General features: G+C 49.0%; 1 protein-coding gene across 1 annotated transcript in view; it reads right to left on the bottom strand.

Annotated features, from left to right (window-relative positions):
* Positions 1-17,285, bottom strand: part of LOC129707901 (phosphatase and actin regulator 1-like) — a 105,568-nt gene that overhangs the window by 40,878 nt on the left and 47,405 nt on the right. The window contains 1 exon segment of the mRNA XM_055653351.1: positions 7,227-7,307. Coding sequence (XP_055509326.1) covers positions 7,227-7,307 — 81 coding nt within the window.

Genomic DNA, 17,285 nt, shown 5'->3' with positions numbered 1-17,285 from the left:
CAGATACGATAATGGTGTTTGAGGCTTTTAGATAGTTCCTTGAAGGTGGCGTCTCAGGTAGAGAGGGTAGTTAAAATGACTTCATTGGACAGGTGCAGGTTTCTCAACGTACATTCAACCTGAAGTACAGGTTTACAATAATTGGAAATTGGCTCTAGTGTGTAATAGTGTACGGGGCGATCGCATGGTGATTCCAGCGCCATGATTGGAGGAGGGAGGTGTCGGTCTGAGGCGGAAGTAGGGGGGGTGGGACTGAGGATAGAGTGCGGTGATTGGAGGAGGGAGACGTCTTGGTGGAGCAAAGATCATATAGCGGAGCTTTAAACGGCCCGTTCACGGGGCCTTTCATCGCCCGGCGCGGCTCAAAATCGGCCGCGGGATCTTCCATCGCCCGCGGTCAAATTGCTGCGTCGAGGCGATCGAGGCTCCCGATGTTGAAGCCCCCGCCGGGCGATGGAAGATCCCGCGGACGGTTTTAAGCCGCGCCGGGCGATGAAAGGCCCCGCGAACGGGCCGATTCAAGCCCCACAATTTGGGGCGGACGAAGCTGCTGTTACTGGAGTTCGGAGTCGGTCACCAACCAGGTCAGCTCCTGATGTTATCGTCCACAGAGCCCACGGCCGAAGCCTCCGATGTCTCGCGCGTGTGTGTGCACGTGCGCGCGCTGCCACCCAAATATGGTGTGAGGAAACTGGAGTGCCCGGAGAAAAACACACGCGGAGAAAGTGCAAACTCCACACACAGACAGCGCCCGAGATCAGGATCGAACATGGGGCTGTGAGGCAGCAGTTCTACCTGCTGCGCCACTGTGCCGCCCCTCAGCTCTCTTTAGTTCAGTTTAGTTTAGAGATGCAGCACAGAAACAGGCCCTTTGGCCCATCGTGTCCGCGCTGAACAGCGATCCCCGCATATGGACACCAGCCTAGGAACCACCTACATTCATACCAAGCCAATGAACCAACAAACCTGCACGTCTTTGGGACGTGATAGGGAATCCAAAGATAGAAACATAGACAATAGGTGCAGGAGTCGGCCATTCGGCCCTCGAGCCAACATCGCCATTCAATATGATCATGGTTGATCATCCAAAATCAGTGCCCCGTTCCTGCTTTTTCCCCATATCCCTTCTTTCCATTAGCCCTAAGAGCTAAATCTAACTCTCTCTTGAAAACATCTAATGAACCGGCCTCCACTGCCTTCTGAGATTCTTCCACAGATTCACAACTCTCTGGGTGAAAGAGTTTTCCCTCATCTCAGTCCTAAATGGCCTACCCCTTATTCTTAAACTGTTACCCCTGGTTTCGGACTCCCCCAACATTGAGAACATTTTTCTTGCTTCTAGCCTGTCCAATCCCTTAAGAATTGTATATGTTTCAATAAGATTCCCTCTCATCCTCCTAAGTTCCAGTGAAAATAAGCCCAGTTCGACCCATTCTTTCATCATATGACAGTCCCGCCAACCTGGGAATGAACCTGGTAAACCTACGCTGCACTCCCTCAATAGCAGGAATGTCCTTCCTCAAATTTGGAGACCAAAACTGCACACAGTACTCCAGGTGTGGTCTCACCGGGGCCCTGTACAACTGCAGTAGGACATCTTTGCTCCTATACTCAAATCCTTTCGTAATGAAGGCAATTTGTGTTTCTTCACTGCCTGCTGTACCTGCATGCTTACTTTCAGGGAGAACGTACAAACTCCGTTCTGACAGCACCCGTGGTCGGGATCGAACCCGGGTCTCTGGCACTGAAAGCAGAGTGTAAGGCGGGAACTCTACCGCAGCGCCACCACCGCGCCTCTCCCTGAATAATCTTCCCAGTGGACAGTGGCAAGGTGCCTCAAATCTCCAGCTCTGCTTCGATGACAAGTGTGGTTAAGGAAGAAGACACATTTTGTTCTGCCTCATTAAACCTTGCTCAATTAACCAATCTGTTTGCAACATTCTTCACATGCTAATGGTGACCCTCATCTAAAATGTCTGGAATTATACCCTGAGCTCAGACACTAAACAGTAATGACCGTCGGCAAGGATTAAGGACGATCCATTAACTGTACACGGGAAAGAACAGTTCATCAACAGGCCATTCGGCCCACAATATACGTGCCGAACATGATGCCAAGTTAAACTAATCCCCTCTGCCTGCACGTGAGGATATATTCTGCAGTTGTGGTGAGACCACACCTGGTGTATTATGTGCAGTTTCGGTCCCAAATTTGAGGAAGGACATTCTTGCTATTGAGGGAGTGCAGCGTAGGTTCACAAGGTTAATTCCAGGGATGGCGGGACTGTCATATGCTGAGAGAATGGAGCGGCTGGGCTTGTACACTCTGGGGTTTAGAAGGATGAGAGGATATAGAGAGGATATATTATTGAAACATATAAGATTGTGAAGTGTTTGGACACGCTAGGAGCGAAGGAAATAGGCAACGTTTCGGGCCGAAACCCTTCTTCAGATGTTCCCGATGTTGGGGGAGTCCAGAACCAGGGGCCACAGTTTTAGAATAAGGGGTAAGCCATTTAGAACGGAGGCGAGGAAACGTTTTTTCTCAGAGAGAGTGGTATCCCCTGACTCCGCTATCTTTCAGAGCCCTATCTAGCTATCTCTTGAAAGTATCCAGAGAATCGGCCTCCACCGCCCTCTGAGGCAGAGAATTCCACAGACTCACAACTCTCTGGGTGAAAAAGTGTTTCCTCATCTCTGTTCTAAATGGCTTACCCCTTATTCTTAAACTGTGGCCCCTGGTTCTGGACTCCCCCAACATCGGGAGCATGTTTCCTGATTCTAATCTTATACGTTGGCAAATGTATCATACGGGTTTACTTTAGTTTAGTTTAAAGATACAGGGCGGAAACAGGCCCTTCGGCCCACCAAGTCTGCCCCATCCAGCGATCCCCGCACATCAACACTACCCTGCACACACTAGGGACAATTTACACATACAAAAAGCCAATTAACCTACGTACCTGCACGTCTTTGGAGTCTTTGGAGTGTGGAAGGAAACCGAAGATCTCGGAGAAAACCCACGCGGTCACAGGGGAAACGTACAAACTCCATACAGACAGCACCAGTAGTCGGGATCGAGCCAGGGTCTCCGGCGCTGCAAGCGCTGTATGGCAGCAACTCTACCACGGTGCCACGGTAAATTGTCCCTAGTGTGTGTAGGATAGTGTTAGTGTGCGGGGGTCGCTGGGCGGCGCGGACTCGGTGGGCCGAAGGGCCTGTTTCCGCGCTGTATCTCTAAACGAAACTAAAATTAACACTATCCTAAACACACCAGCGACAAGTTACATTTATACATTTTTACCAAAGCCAATTAACCTACCAGCCTGGTAGACAAAAATGCTGGAGAAACTCAGGGGGTGCGGCAGCATGTCCGGAGTGTGAAGAAGGGTCTCGACCCGAAATGTGACCAAAATTTCCCTTCGCTCCTCACCCGCTGAGTTATGGAGAGAAGGAATAGGCGAAGATTCAAGTCGAGCCCTTCCCTCCATAGATGCTGCCTCACCCGCTGAGTTTCTCCAGCATTTTTGGCTGCCTTCCAGTTTCCAGCATCTGCAGTTCCTTCTTAAACCAACAAACCTGTACAACTTTGGGAGTGTGGGAGGAAACCGGAGCGTCTGGAGAAAAAACCCACGCAGGTCAATGGGGAGAACGTACAAACGTGCCACCCACGTTACAACTTCGTCACGTGTAACGTCTTCTCTGCCACTATCTACCAGTGTGGCCACTCTGTGCTGCCTTCTACTTTTGGCAAGAACCCCCTACCAATGAAACTACGATCAAAGCAGGATTTCTGGAGACGGTGAACTTGCCAGAGAGAAGATGTACGATGATGTTGCCAGGACTGCAGGGCCTGAGCTACATACGGGGAGAGGTTGAGCAGGCTGGGACGCTTCATGCCCTGGAGCATATAAAATCATGATTAAGGCACAGAGCCTTTCACACAGTGTAAAGGAACCAGAGGTCAAAGGCTTAAGGTGAGAGGGGAAAGATTTAAAATAAACCTGAGGTAGACAAAAATGCTGGAGAAACTCAGCGGGTGAGACAGCATCTATGGAGTGAAGGAATTGGTGACGTTTCGAGTCGAGACTCTTCTTCAGGCTCCATAGATGCTGCCTCACCCGCTGAGTTTCTCCAGCATTTTTGTCTACCTTCGATTTTTCCAGCATCTGCTGTTCTTTCTTAAATGAAGCTGAGGGGGTAACTTTTTCCACACAGAGGGTGGTGGTAGTGTTGCCAACTGCCCCGTATTAGCCGGGACATCTTGTATATTGGGCTAATTTGGTTTGTCCCGTATTTGACCGCTACTACTCGGGTCAAGGGGACTGTCGGGTCGGAGCGCTGCGTCTGGACCCGCCTCAACCGTCCCGATGTAGTGCAGCAGAAGCAGCAGCAGCGCCTCGCCCGTGGCCCCGTCGGACGGCAGCTTACCGCCGACACCACCACCATCCCTCCTTCTCACGGCCGATCATCGGTTCGTGAGTTGGACGGGGCGCTGGACTTTGTGTGAGCGATGTCGCGCGGCCCCCGGGCCAAAACTCCTCAGCTGGCCCCGCCGGCTGGGCTTTGTGTGCAGTCCAGCACCCGGGGCCAACTCATCATTCACCCAGACACGGCCGAGTTGCTCAACAAATTGCCGTCATGAATTTGTCCCGTATTTTGCCCTTATTTGGGAGTGAGAAAGTTGGCGACCCTAGTGGTGGGTGTGTGGAATGAGCTGCCAAAAGAAGTAGTTGAGGCAGCGACTTAAAGGATAGTTGGACAAGTAAAGGATAGGACAGGTTTAGAGGGATATGGGCTAAACGTGGGCAGGTGGGACTAGTGCAGATGGGACATGGTGGTCTGAGTGGGCAAGTTGGGCCGATGGGCCTGATTCCACGCTACCTTTTCATATCTCTAGTTTCCCTCCCCCTGTCACTCTCAGTCTGAAGAAGGGTCTCGACCCGAAACGTCACCTATTCCTTTTTTTTCCAGAGATGCTGCCAGAGATGCTAATAATGGGAAAAAAGCTTATACTCAAATTTTGGAAAAATGCTCCAATACCAACAATAAAAATGTGGATTTCAAACATGTTCGAAACACTACACTTGGAAGAGATGAGACGCCTCCTAGCAGGCAAAGCAGACCACTTCCAAAAGACGTGGTCTGCATTTATGGAACTATTACAAGCATAAGGTGCAATAGTAATTTAAAATATAAATGGTACCAGGATCTGGTAACGGGGGGTATAAAATAAATTTAAAAAAAAAACACGATTTGGTATATCCTTTTTTGTGGTGTTTTGTGTTACAATAGAGCGATTGTTTTTCCTTTTTTTTCTTTTCTTTCTAGGGTCTAATTTCCTTTCTTTACTTCCTGATCAGCCATGATCATATTGAATGGCGGTGCAGGCTCGAAGGGCCGAATGGCCTACTCCTGCACCTAATTTCTATGTTTCTATGTTTCCTTCTCTAATTTCTTCCCTAAGGGGCTTTCTTCTCCCAACACTTTCCTGCACCTTCACGATTCTTGCTCACTTTCCTTACTTCTTTTATTTCTACCTTTTTTAAAGCTCGAAAAACGAAGTGGTACAACAAAATGTAATAAGATATATCTGACGTGTATTATCGTAATTTACTGTACTTCTAATAAAAATAAAATTAAAAAGAGATGCTGCCTGACCCGCTGAGTTACTCCAGCATTTTGTGTCCATCTTCAGTGAAACCTATGCCCTGGCAATTTCCTGTGTTTGTATAATAGTTGAGCTGCTTTAGAGGATTGCTGCTTCCTTTCAAACAGAGGATGGTCGCTGAAAGCTGCACATCAAAGACCTCAATGTGGTGACGTGGACACGGAAAATTTAGCTTCATAGCCCAGAAAGAGAGAGTCATAACTCGAAAAATACTGCTGTAATCGGGGCTGGAATGGAAGACAGTTGACACATCAAAGGAGTGTTGGAAAGTTAACCACTTTGGAAAGTTACTTTGTAAGAAAGTAATCAGTCCTTTTGGGGGAAAAAAAACAGATACGCAGAGGCTTTGAAACTCCACTGTGGATGAAAACGCTTTCTAAAATGATGCTGACTTCGAACCTAAGGTAGATACACGGCTGTAGGCGTTTCCTTCACAGAGACACAAAGTCACAGAGACACAGAAAATGTTCAACATGTTAAAAATCCAGCGGAGACCAGAACAAGGTATGACTCTTTAGGCGACTACTCACGACCGTACGGGCTTCACCCCGCGACATGTCGCCTGTACGGTCGTGAGTCGTCTCCTCAATCACCCAAAGAATCGTAGCGTCTTTCTGGTCGCCACTGGAGTTTCAACATGTTGAACATTTTCGGAGACATAGAAACATAGAAAATAGGTGCAGGAGTAGGCCATTCGGCCCTTCGAGCCTGCACCGCCATTCAATATGATCATGGCTGATCATCCAACTCAGTATCCCGTACCTGCCTTCTCTCCATACCCCCTGATCCCCTTTAGCCACAAGGGCCACATCTAACTCCCTCTTAAATATAGCCAATGAACTGGCCTCGACTACCCTCTGTGGCAGAGAGTTCCAGAGATTCACCACTCTCTGTGTGAAAAAAGTTCTTCTCATCTCGGTTTTAAAAGGATTTCCCCTTTATCCTTAAGCTGTGACCCCTTGTCCTGGACTTCCCCAACATCGGGAAACAATCTTCCTGCATCTAGCCTGTCCAACCCCTTAAGAATTTTGTAAGTTTCTATAAGATCCCCTCTCAATCTCCTAAATTCTAGAGAGTATAAAAAGTCCAAGTCTATCCAGTCTTTCTTCATAAGACAGTCCTGACATCCTAGGAATCAGTCTGGTGAACCTTCTCTGCACTCCCTCTATGGCAATAATGTCCTTCCTCAGATTTGGAGACCAAAACTGTACGCAATACTCCAGGTGTGGTCTCACCAAGACCCTGTACAACTGCACAGAGACCTATGACGGGTGCTGGTAGTCGCTTAAAAAGTCATGTAAGTGGGACAGGCCCGTGAGATAAACTAAGCTAGATTAAACTAAATTAAATTAAAACTAAACGACACCCAAGGTAAGGAGGCGCAAGGAACTGCAGATGCTAGAATCCTGAGAAAATCACAGAAGTGCTGGAGTAACTCAGCGGGTCAGGCAGCATCTGGAGAGCGAATGGTCAGACCACATTTCAGGTCAGGACGTTTGTTCAGAGCAAGAAATATCCCAGCGTTACCGATCCACTTTCCGATCCGGGGACTCACCTTTTTCAAAAATCTCTTTCAGCACTCCGCGTTTGATCAGCTCCTCACGACTCTGCCGCGTGGAGATCTTCCTTTCCAGAGCTGAAACCAAAAGCGAGAGAGTCACAGTCACAGTCACAGACACACAGAGACACAGAGACACAGAGATATAATCACAGAGACACAGGGTCACAGAGACACAGAGACACAGACAGAGTCACAGAGACACAGAGACACAGAGAGACACAGAGACACAAAGACAGACACAGAGACACACAGAGACACAGAGACACAGAGACACAGAGTCACAGTCACAGGGTCACAGCACAGAGACACAGGGACAGAGAGACACAGAGTCACAGAGACACAGTCACACAGAGACACAGAGACACAGAGACACAGAGTCACAGAGACACAGAGTCACAGAGTCACAGAGACACAGAGACACAGAGACACAGAGACACAGAGACACAGAGACACAGAGACACACAGACACAGAGACACAGAGAGACACAGAGACACAGAGAAACAGAGACACAGAGACACAGAGACACAGAGACAGAGAGTCACAGAGACACAGAGACACACAGAGAGACACAGAGACACAGAGACACAGAGACACAGAGACACAGAGACACAGAGACACAGAGACACAGAGTCACAGAGACACAGAGACACAGAGACACAGAGACACAGAGACACAGAGACACAGAGACACAGACACACAGAGACACAGAGTCACAGAGACACAGAGTCACACAGACACAGAGACACAGAGACACAGAGTCACAGAGACACAGAGACACAGAGACACAGAGACACAGACACAGAGACACAGAGACACAGAGACACAGAGACACAGAGACACAGAGACACAGAGAGACAGAGACAGAGACACAGAGAGACACAGACACAGAGACACAGAGACACAGAGACACAGGAGACACAGAGACACAGAGACACAGAGACACAGAGACACAGACACAGACACAGAGACACAGACACAGAGTCACAGAGACACAGACACAGAGACACAGAGAGACACAGAGACACAGAGACACAGAGACACAGTCACAGAGACACAGTCACAGTCACAGAGACACAGAGACACAGGGTCACAGAGACACAGAGACACAGAGCCACAGAGACACAAAGTCAGAGACACAGAGACACAGATGACACAGAGACACAGAGTCACAGAGACAGAGTCACAGAGACACAGAGACACAGAGACACAGAGACACAGAGACACAGAGACACAGAGTCACAGAGTCAGTCCCAGAATGACAGTGGCACAGAGACACAGTCATAGAGACACAGAGACACAGACTCACCGAGACACAGAGTCACGGAGACACGAAGACACAGAGACTCACAGACACTGAGTCATACAATGTGAAAACAGGCCTTTTGGCCCAACTCGCCCACACAGGCCAACATGTCCCATCTACACCAGTCCCACCTACCTGTGTTTGGCCCATATCCCTCTAAACCTGTCCTATCCATGTACCCGTCTAACTGTTTCTTATACGTTGGGGTAGTCCCAGCCTCAGCTACCTCCTCAGGCAGCTCGTTCCATACACCCACCACCCTTCGTGTGAAAAAGTTATCCGTGTAAAGTTCCCTGTTAAATGTTTTCCACTTTACCTTAAATCTGTGCCCTCTGGTCCTACTCTGGGCCAGAGACTCTGTGCTTCTACCCGATCTATTCCTCTCATGATTTTGTACACCTCTGTAAGATCACCCCTCATCCTCCTGAGCTCCAGGGAATAGAGACCCAGCCGAATCAACCTCTCCCGACAGCTCAGGCCCTCAGGTCCTGGCAACATCCTTGTAAATTATCTCTGTACCCATTCCAGCTTAACTACATCTGTCCTGTAAGTCAAAGTCATAGACTTGATCCAAGATGGTAGCCAACTCTGGCCACTCTCTGCGTGCTGGTCCCAGAAGTGTATCTGCAATCCCGCTTTACGATCGCTCCACTCATTTAAACCTCTACTCCCAGCAGCAACATTTCTGACGATCTTTACGCTGTGGACGTCTCGATTCGATTTCAGATTTAGATTTGTACGTTCTCCCCGTGACCCGCGTGGGTTTTCTCCGGGTGCTCCGGTTTCCTCCCACACTCCAAAGACATGTAGGCTTTGTAGGTTACTTGGCTTCGGTAAAATTGTAAATTGTCCCAATAGACAATAGGTGCAGGAGTGGGCCATTCGGCCCTTGGAGCCAGCATCACCATTCAATATGATCATGGTTGATCATCCACGTGCAAGATAGTGCCAGTTTACGGGGATCGCTGGTCGGCTCGGACTCGACGGGCCGAAGGGCCTGTTTCCACGCTGTATCTTTAAACTAAGCCACAACATTCGTAGAATGAATGAATGAATGATGAATGAATACGTTTATTGGCCAACTATTCACATACAAGGAATTTGCCTTGGTGCTCCGCCCGCAAGTGACAAGATGACACACAGTGACAGTTAAGAATGACACATAAAACATTAAACATTAATAATAAAACATTATTATTAATAAAGGCACATTTTCTCACCATTGCATTACAATCGAGGTGTTAAAAAATATATCCCCTACACATTAGGTTGCTGAGAGAATGGAGCGGCTGGGCTTGTATACTCTGGAGTTTAGAAGATTGAGAGGGGATCTTATTGAAACATACAAGATTATTAAGGGGTTGGACACGCTAGAGGCAGGAAACATGTTCCCGATGTTGGGGGAGTCCAGAACCAGGGGCTACAGTTTAAGAATAAGGGGTAAGCCATTTAGAACGGAGAAGAGGAAACACTTTTTCACCCAGAGAGTGGTGAATCTGTGGAATTCTCTGCCTCAGAGGACGGTGGAGTCCGGTTCTCTGGATACTTTCAAGAGAGAGTTAGATAGGGCTCTTAAAGATAGTGGAGTCAGGGGATATGGGGAGAAGGCAGGAACGGGTTACTGACTGGGGATGATCAGCCATGATCACATTGAATGGCGGTGCTGGCTCGAAGGGCCGAATGGCCTACTCCTGCACCTATTGTCTATTATCTTATTAAGAGCCTCTAAAACGTTACAGATCTTGGCATTCCAACAGTGTTTCATCAAAGAAGTAGAAGAGGAATGAGGGGAGCGGATTGAATGGACAACATAGTACAGAAGATGAGACAACCTGTGAATTGTGTCACCCACTGTATCAGTGGGAAGTCCCTTCAATTGCAGAGGCTATGAGCGGAATAGATCGGGCAGGTGCACAGAGTCTCTTGCCCAGAGTAAGGGAATCAACGACCGGAGCCCACGGTGGCGCAGCGGTAGAGTTGCTGCCTTACAGCAAATTCAGCGCCGGAGACCCGGGTTCAATCCCGACTACGGGTGCTGTCTGTACAGAGTTTGCACGTTCTCCCCGTGACCTGCGTCGTGCCTTTTCATCAGGAGCTCCAGTTTCCTCCCGCACTCCAAAGACGTACAGGATTGTAGGTTAATTGGCTTGGTATAAATGTAAATTGTCCCCAGTGTGTGTAGGATGGTGTTAGTGTGCGGGGATCGCTGGTCGGCACGGATCCGGCGGGCCAAAGGGCCTGTTTCTAAGCTAAGTTAAATAAGACAGAAATAATTTGTGATCTCACAGCAAGGAATCGTAGTCAATTGTGATTATAATGTGATCGAATTTACATTGTTCAAGAACGTTGCACTTTAAATCATATTTAGAGTATTACATTTTAAATTGCTCAGTTTCATTATATGAACAGCAAACTGAGAAATTACACAGAATGATTAGACATTAGCGAATGGTATGTTAGCTTTCATTGCAAAAGGATTTGAGTATAGGAGCAGGGAGGTTCTACTGCAGTTGTACAGGGTCTTGGTGAGACCACACCTGGAGTATTGCGTACAGTTTTGGTCTCCAAATCTGAGGAAGGACATTATTGCCATAGAGGGAGTGCAGAGACGGTTCACCAGACTGATTCCTGGGATGTCAGGACTGTCTTATGAAGAAAGACTGGATAGACTTGGTTTATACTCTCTAGAATTTAGGAGATTGAGAGGGGATCTTATAGAAACTTACAAAATTCTTAAGGGGTTGGACAGGCTAGATGCAGGAAGATTGTTCCCGATGTTGGGGAAGTCCAGAACAAGGGGTCACAGCTTAAGGATAAGGGGGAAATCCTTTAAAACCAAGATGAGAAGAACTTTTTTTACACAGAGAGTGGTGAATCTCTGGAACTCTCTGCCACAGAGGGTAGTTGAGGCCAGTTCATTGGCTATATTTAAGAGGGAGTTAGATGTGGCCCTTGTGGCTAAGGGGATCAGGGGGTATGGAGAGAAGGCAGGTACGGGATACTGAGTTGGATGATCAGCCATGATCACATTGAATGGCGGTGCAGGCTCGAAGGGCCGAATGGCCTACTCCTGCACCTAATTTCTATGTTTCTATGTTTCTAGCTAAATAAGGTCAAACATCATGAGGAGAATAGAGTGTATGATGGAACTGCAGATGCTGGTTTACACTGAAGATAAGAGACAACATGCTGGAGTAACAATGGATCAGGCAGCATCTGGACGGCTCGGTGGCGCAGGGGTAGAGTTGCTGCCTCACAGCACCAGAGGCCCGGGTTCGGTCCCGACTACGGGTGCTGTCTGTACGGTGTTTGCACGTTCTACCCGTGACCTGCCTGGGTTTTCTCCGAGATCTACAGTTTCCTCCCACACTCCAAAGACGTGCAGGATTGTACGTTAATTGGCTTGGGATAAATGTAAATTGGCCCTAGTCTGTGGGGGATAGTGTTAGTGTGCGGGGATCGCTGGTCAGCGCGGACTCGGTGGGCCGAAGGGCCTGTTTCTGGGCTGTATCTCTGAACTAAAAAAAGTAAACAGAAGTCTCCTTATCATTCCCTTATCATGTATCTGTACACTGTAAACGGCTCGATTGTAATCATGTGTTGTCTTTCCGCTGACTGGTTAGCACGCAACACAAGCTTTTCACTGTACCTCGGTACACGTGACTATAAACTGAACTGAGGGTGAAAGGGGAATAAGAACCCGAGGGTCAACATTTTCCACACAAAGGGCGGTCGGCGTATGGAACAGGCTGCCGGAGGGGGTAGTTGACGTAGGTACACTTGATAATGGATAGATTCTTGATTAGTGCGGGTGTCAGGGGTTATGGAGGAGGCAGGAGAATGTGGTTAGGAGGGAGAGATATAGATCAGCCGTGATTGAATGGTGGAGTAGACCTGATGGGCCAAATTCTGCTCCTATCACTTAAGGGCCTGTCCAACTTGGCGATGCTGCTGGCGGCATATCAGTGTCGCCCAAAGAATTTCAACGTTACAAAATGCAGCGGCGGCAAAAAAGAAATTGCGTCACTTGAAAAAACGCCGCACGGTACACGTGATCACGTCGTGTATTTCATCAGTCAGTGATGCCGGCAGTCGCCGAAAAACATCGCCAAGTAGGAAAGGTCCATTATGATGTTATAATAAAGGATCATTGAACCATAGACAATAGACAATTGGTGCAGAAGGAGGCCATTCGGCCCTTCGAGCCAGCACCGCCATTCACTGTGATCATGGCTGATCATCTACAATCAGTACCCCGTTCCTGCCTTCTCCCCATATCCCCGGACTCCGCTATCTTTACGAGCCCTATCTGACCAAGCACTGTTCCAAAATAAGACTGGCTGCCAGTGGAGGTTGCAACTATAATTAGCAACTGGGTACAATGAAGTGCCAGTTGCCACTGTCTCTGTCCCACACCATATTCTCAGTCGTCACACAGTTGAACCTTTATCTTTCTCCCATGGAGAGAAACACAATGAATAGATAGCTCATTCTTCCAAGTCAGACACCAACAAAGAGGCATCCAAATATTACAGCTCCAGGGACACGCCGGCACGAATGTAGGCCCGGAATAGGGGCAGGCAGCTGACTCTAGCCTGACCAACGACCGCCCGCTGCCTGGACCCGCCAATGGCCATCTTGGCCAGGCCCAGGGACAGACCGACAGAGAGGTCCCACTGTCCTCCACACTCCCTGCCCTGTGCCCAAACACCATGACCGTGGGACTATAAGGGTCTCGGTGAGACCACACCTGGAGTATTGCGTACAGTTTTGGTCTCCAAATCTGAGGAAGGACATTATTGCCATAGAGGGAGTGCAGAGAAGGTTCACCAGACTGATTCCTGGGATGTCAGGACTGTCTTATGAAGAAAGACTGGATAGACTTGGTTTATACTCTCTAGAATTTAGGAGATTGAGGGGGGACCTTATAGAAACTTACAAAATTCTTAAGGCGTTGGACAGGCTAGATGCAGGAAGATTGTTCCCGATGTTGGGGAAGTCCAGGACAAGGGGTCACGGCTTAAGGGTAAGGGGGAAATTCTTTAAAACCGAGATGAGAAGAACTTTTTTCACACAGAGAGTGGTGAATCTCTGGAACTCTCTGCCGCAGAGGGTAGTCAAGGCCAGTTCATTGGCTATATTTAAGAGGGAGTTAGATGTGGCCCTTGTGGCTAAGGGAATCAGAGGGTATGGAGAGAAGGCAGGTACGGGATACTGAGTTGGATGATCAGCCATGATCATATTGAATGGCGGTGCAGGCTTGAAGGGCCGAATGGCCTACTCCTGCACCTAATTTCTATATTTCTATGTTCCTATAATGCAACCAGAACTTGAGGAGTAGCCCCTTCATATATTGGTACAGGGGTGGAACACGGTCTCTTCCACGCTGCAGAAGTTACAGGCGGCTGGCGAGTCCGTGAACCGATTTAAATATCTGTTACACGCCAGGGCCATGTGCAACACTCTCGTTGGTCAGCTGACCATTGTCCAAGGAGCGGGGGGGCTTTCCACTTGTAGCTGGTAATTTCTTGCAAGCCCTTCCAAACTGAAGAAGAGTCACTACCTGAGAATTTACTCCTCAACTGCTCAGAGTACTTTCCTTGTCAGCTCTGATTCCTCTTCTCAGCTTGTACTTGGCCTACATGTAGAGGTCTGCATCCCCTCTCCTGAAGACCGTTTCTCTCGTTTCCCTTTCCCCTGACTCTCTGTCTGAAGAAGGGTCTCGACCAGAAACGCCACCTCTTCCTTCTCTCCAGAGATGCTGCCCGTCCCGCTGAGATACTCCAGCATTTTGTGTCCTTGTTCCATGTTCTTTTTCTCCTACTCCAACCATTCCTTCTTCTCCCCGCTCCCGTCCGGCAGAAGGTACAGAAGTTTGAAAGTGCGCACCACCAGACTCAGGGACAGCTTCTTCCCCTCTGTTATCAGGCTTCTGAACGGTCCTTCCATAAGCTAGGGTACTGTCCGATTCACCTCTACCCCATTGCGGACATTGGACTTTGTCTCTGGAACTGATGCGCTACAATGCTGAGAACTATATTCTGCACTCTGTATCTTCCCCTTTGCTCCACCTGTTGGACTCGAGTTTGATAGGTACGTGTAAAAGTGGAAAGAAGCCATGTCACTGGGGAAGTGAAAGGAATAGATCGGGTAGACGCACAGAGTCTCTTGCCCAGAGTAGGGGAATCAAGAACCATAGGACCTAGGTTTAAGGTGAGGGGGGAGAGATTTAATCAGAACCCGAGGGGTACGTTTTTCACACAGGCTTCTGAACGGTCCTTCCATGTATGCAAGGTGGGTGTATGCAACGAGCTGCCAGAGGAGGTAGTTGAGGCTGGGAGTATCCCAACATGTAAGAAACATTTAGACAGGCTCATGGATAGGATGGGTTTAGAGGGATATGGGCCAAACGCAGGCAGGTGGGACTAGTGTAGATAATAATAATAATAATAATAATAACTTTATTTATAAAGCGCTTTTAGACAACATCAGTTACCACAAAGTGCTGTACATGGGAAATCAACAAAAAGTTATTACAAACTACTAAAACCATTAAGACGACAGGACTATAAAAACAGTAAAAAATTAAAAGACATTAAAAGCACTAAAACAGGAACAATGTCTCAGCCAGTGTCGAAAGCCAGTGAATAAAAGTGAGTTTTTAGGGAGGATTTAAAGATGGACAGTGAAGGGGCCTGTCTGATGTGCAACGGCAAGGTGTTCCAGAGTGCCGGGGCAGCAACAGAAAAGGCTATATCCCCTCTGAGCTTCCGCTTAGACCTTGGTACCTCAAGGAGCAGCTGATCCGCTGACCTGAGGCACCGGGTAGGAGCATATAGGTGGAGCAGCTCAGAGAGGTAAGGCGGGGGCATTAGGGTTAGGGCCGTGTCGGCTAGATGGGCCGAAGGGCCTGTTTCTACGCTGTGTCACTCTATGACTCTCAGTGGAGAAAGAGAGGTGTGTGGGTGGGGGTGGGGGTGGGGGTGGGGGGGTGGGGGTGGGGGTGGGACTAGTGTAGATGGGGCATTACCAAAAACTGGACAGTACAAAGTTCATACTGCAGGTGGAATGGACCCGAAACGTCGCCCATTCCTTCCCTCCAGAGATGCTGCCTGACCCGCTGAGTTACTCCAGCACTCTGTGCCTACGCTCATTCTGCTGGGTGCAAGCTACCCAAGCAGAATATATGGTGCTGTTGCTCCAGTTTGCGTGGGGCCTCACTCTGGCAATGGGGGAGGCCCAGGACAGAAAGGTCAGTGTGGAAATGGGAGGGGAAAATAACGGCCTATTCCGTGGATGTTTATTTTGTGATGGAAATTGAACACAATGAGAGTTAAATATTTCTTTAAATAGTCATAATGATACAGGGCAGAAACAGGCCCCTCGGCCCAACTTGCCCACACCGACCAACATGCCCCATCTACACTAGTCACACCTCCCTGTATTTGGCCCACATCCCTCTAAACCTGTCCTCTCCATGACTGTCTGTCTGTCTATCTATCTATCTATACATAATATAGACTCACTGTTGCAGCGGCCCCTACAGCCTGTCTGTCTTTTTAAAAAATCTTTGTCTAGTTAAATGTAGTTGTTTGTGTTTTTTTTTAATAGTGTTTTTGACTGTATATGTGGGGGGCGGGAAACTTTTTAAAATCTCTTCCCTATACGTGAGATCCGACTTTTTTCCTCCGTTGGGGCCTAGCACCGTGGAGCAGCCTCCAGCCTGAACGACCTGAGGGCTCGGGAGACTGCGGAGCTGCGGACTCACCATCGTGGGGCTGGCCGGCCTCAGAGCATGGGGAGCGGTGGTGACTGGCTGCTGCGGCCCGACCTCGTACCTCGGAGGCTCCAGCTGCAGCCGCAGGTCCGGTGGACCGGGGCATCGGGAGCTCGCGGGTCCACGTGGAGAGACCGCTTTCCGGAGCTCCCGCAATGCGACTTTTCCAGCCCGTGTCGCGGGGTTGGAACAACCCGGAGCGGGGCCGTGCATCGCCCGGCGCGGCTTCATGGCCGTGGGACATTACAGCGCCCGCCGGGGGCTCCCACCCTGTGACATTTAGACCGGGAGCGGGGCCGTAAATCGCCCGGCACGGCCTAAAATGGCCGTGGGACTTATCATCGCCCGCCTGAGGCTCGACATCGGGAGAGAAATGAGAACAGGGGAGAGAAAAGACTTTGAGAAAAGGATGTTTTTGTAAATTGAATTGTGTGTATGTCTGTAGGAAATTGTCTTTGCTTGTATGGCTGTGGAAACGGAGTTTCGTTTGAGCCTCACTGAGGTTCAAATGACATGTAATAAATATTGATTGATAACTAAAACTCTGATCTTGTTATCTTCCGGTTTGGCGGTCATTCTATTTGCGCAAAAAAAGGTTTGTGATAGCGCTACGATTTTTCGCCAGTGCACTCACCATTCTGCTGTGTGGCAAATGCATCATGCATTTGTTCCAATTGGTTGAATGTCGTAAAAGTTAGCGAGGTTTAAACCATTTAAAAAACCGCACGTTCGCAGATCGATCTCTTCTCCTGCCAGTCAGCGCCAGCGGATTCGTCTCTTCCCGGGACGGTCCGCCCCTTCCTGCGCCATCGCGTCTTTATTGGAGCTGAGGGTGGCCGGCGGAGGTTTCCAACCGGGCTTTCGGCGGGACCCGAAGCAGCCTCGCCCCCGGCAGCAGCCCAGTGTCGGAAACCCGACCCAGCCCCGCCCAGCCCAGCGTGGGAGACCCAGCCAAGAGAGATGTTGTCGATG

This window comes from Leucoraja erinacea, chromosome 2 (assembly GCF_028641065.1).
Source record: "Leucoraja erinacea ecotype New England chromosome 2, Leri_hhj_1, whole genome shotgun sequence".
In the NCBI taxonomy this organism is placed as follows: Eukaryota; Metazoa; Chordata; class Chondrichthyes; order Rajiformes; family Rajidae; genus Leucoraja; species Leucoraja erinaceus.
This window is presented reverse-complemented; position numbering and strand designations above follow the sequence as displayed.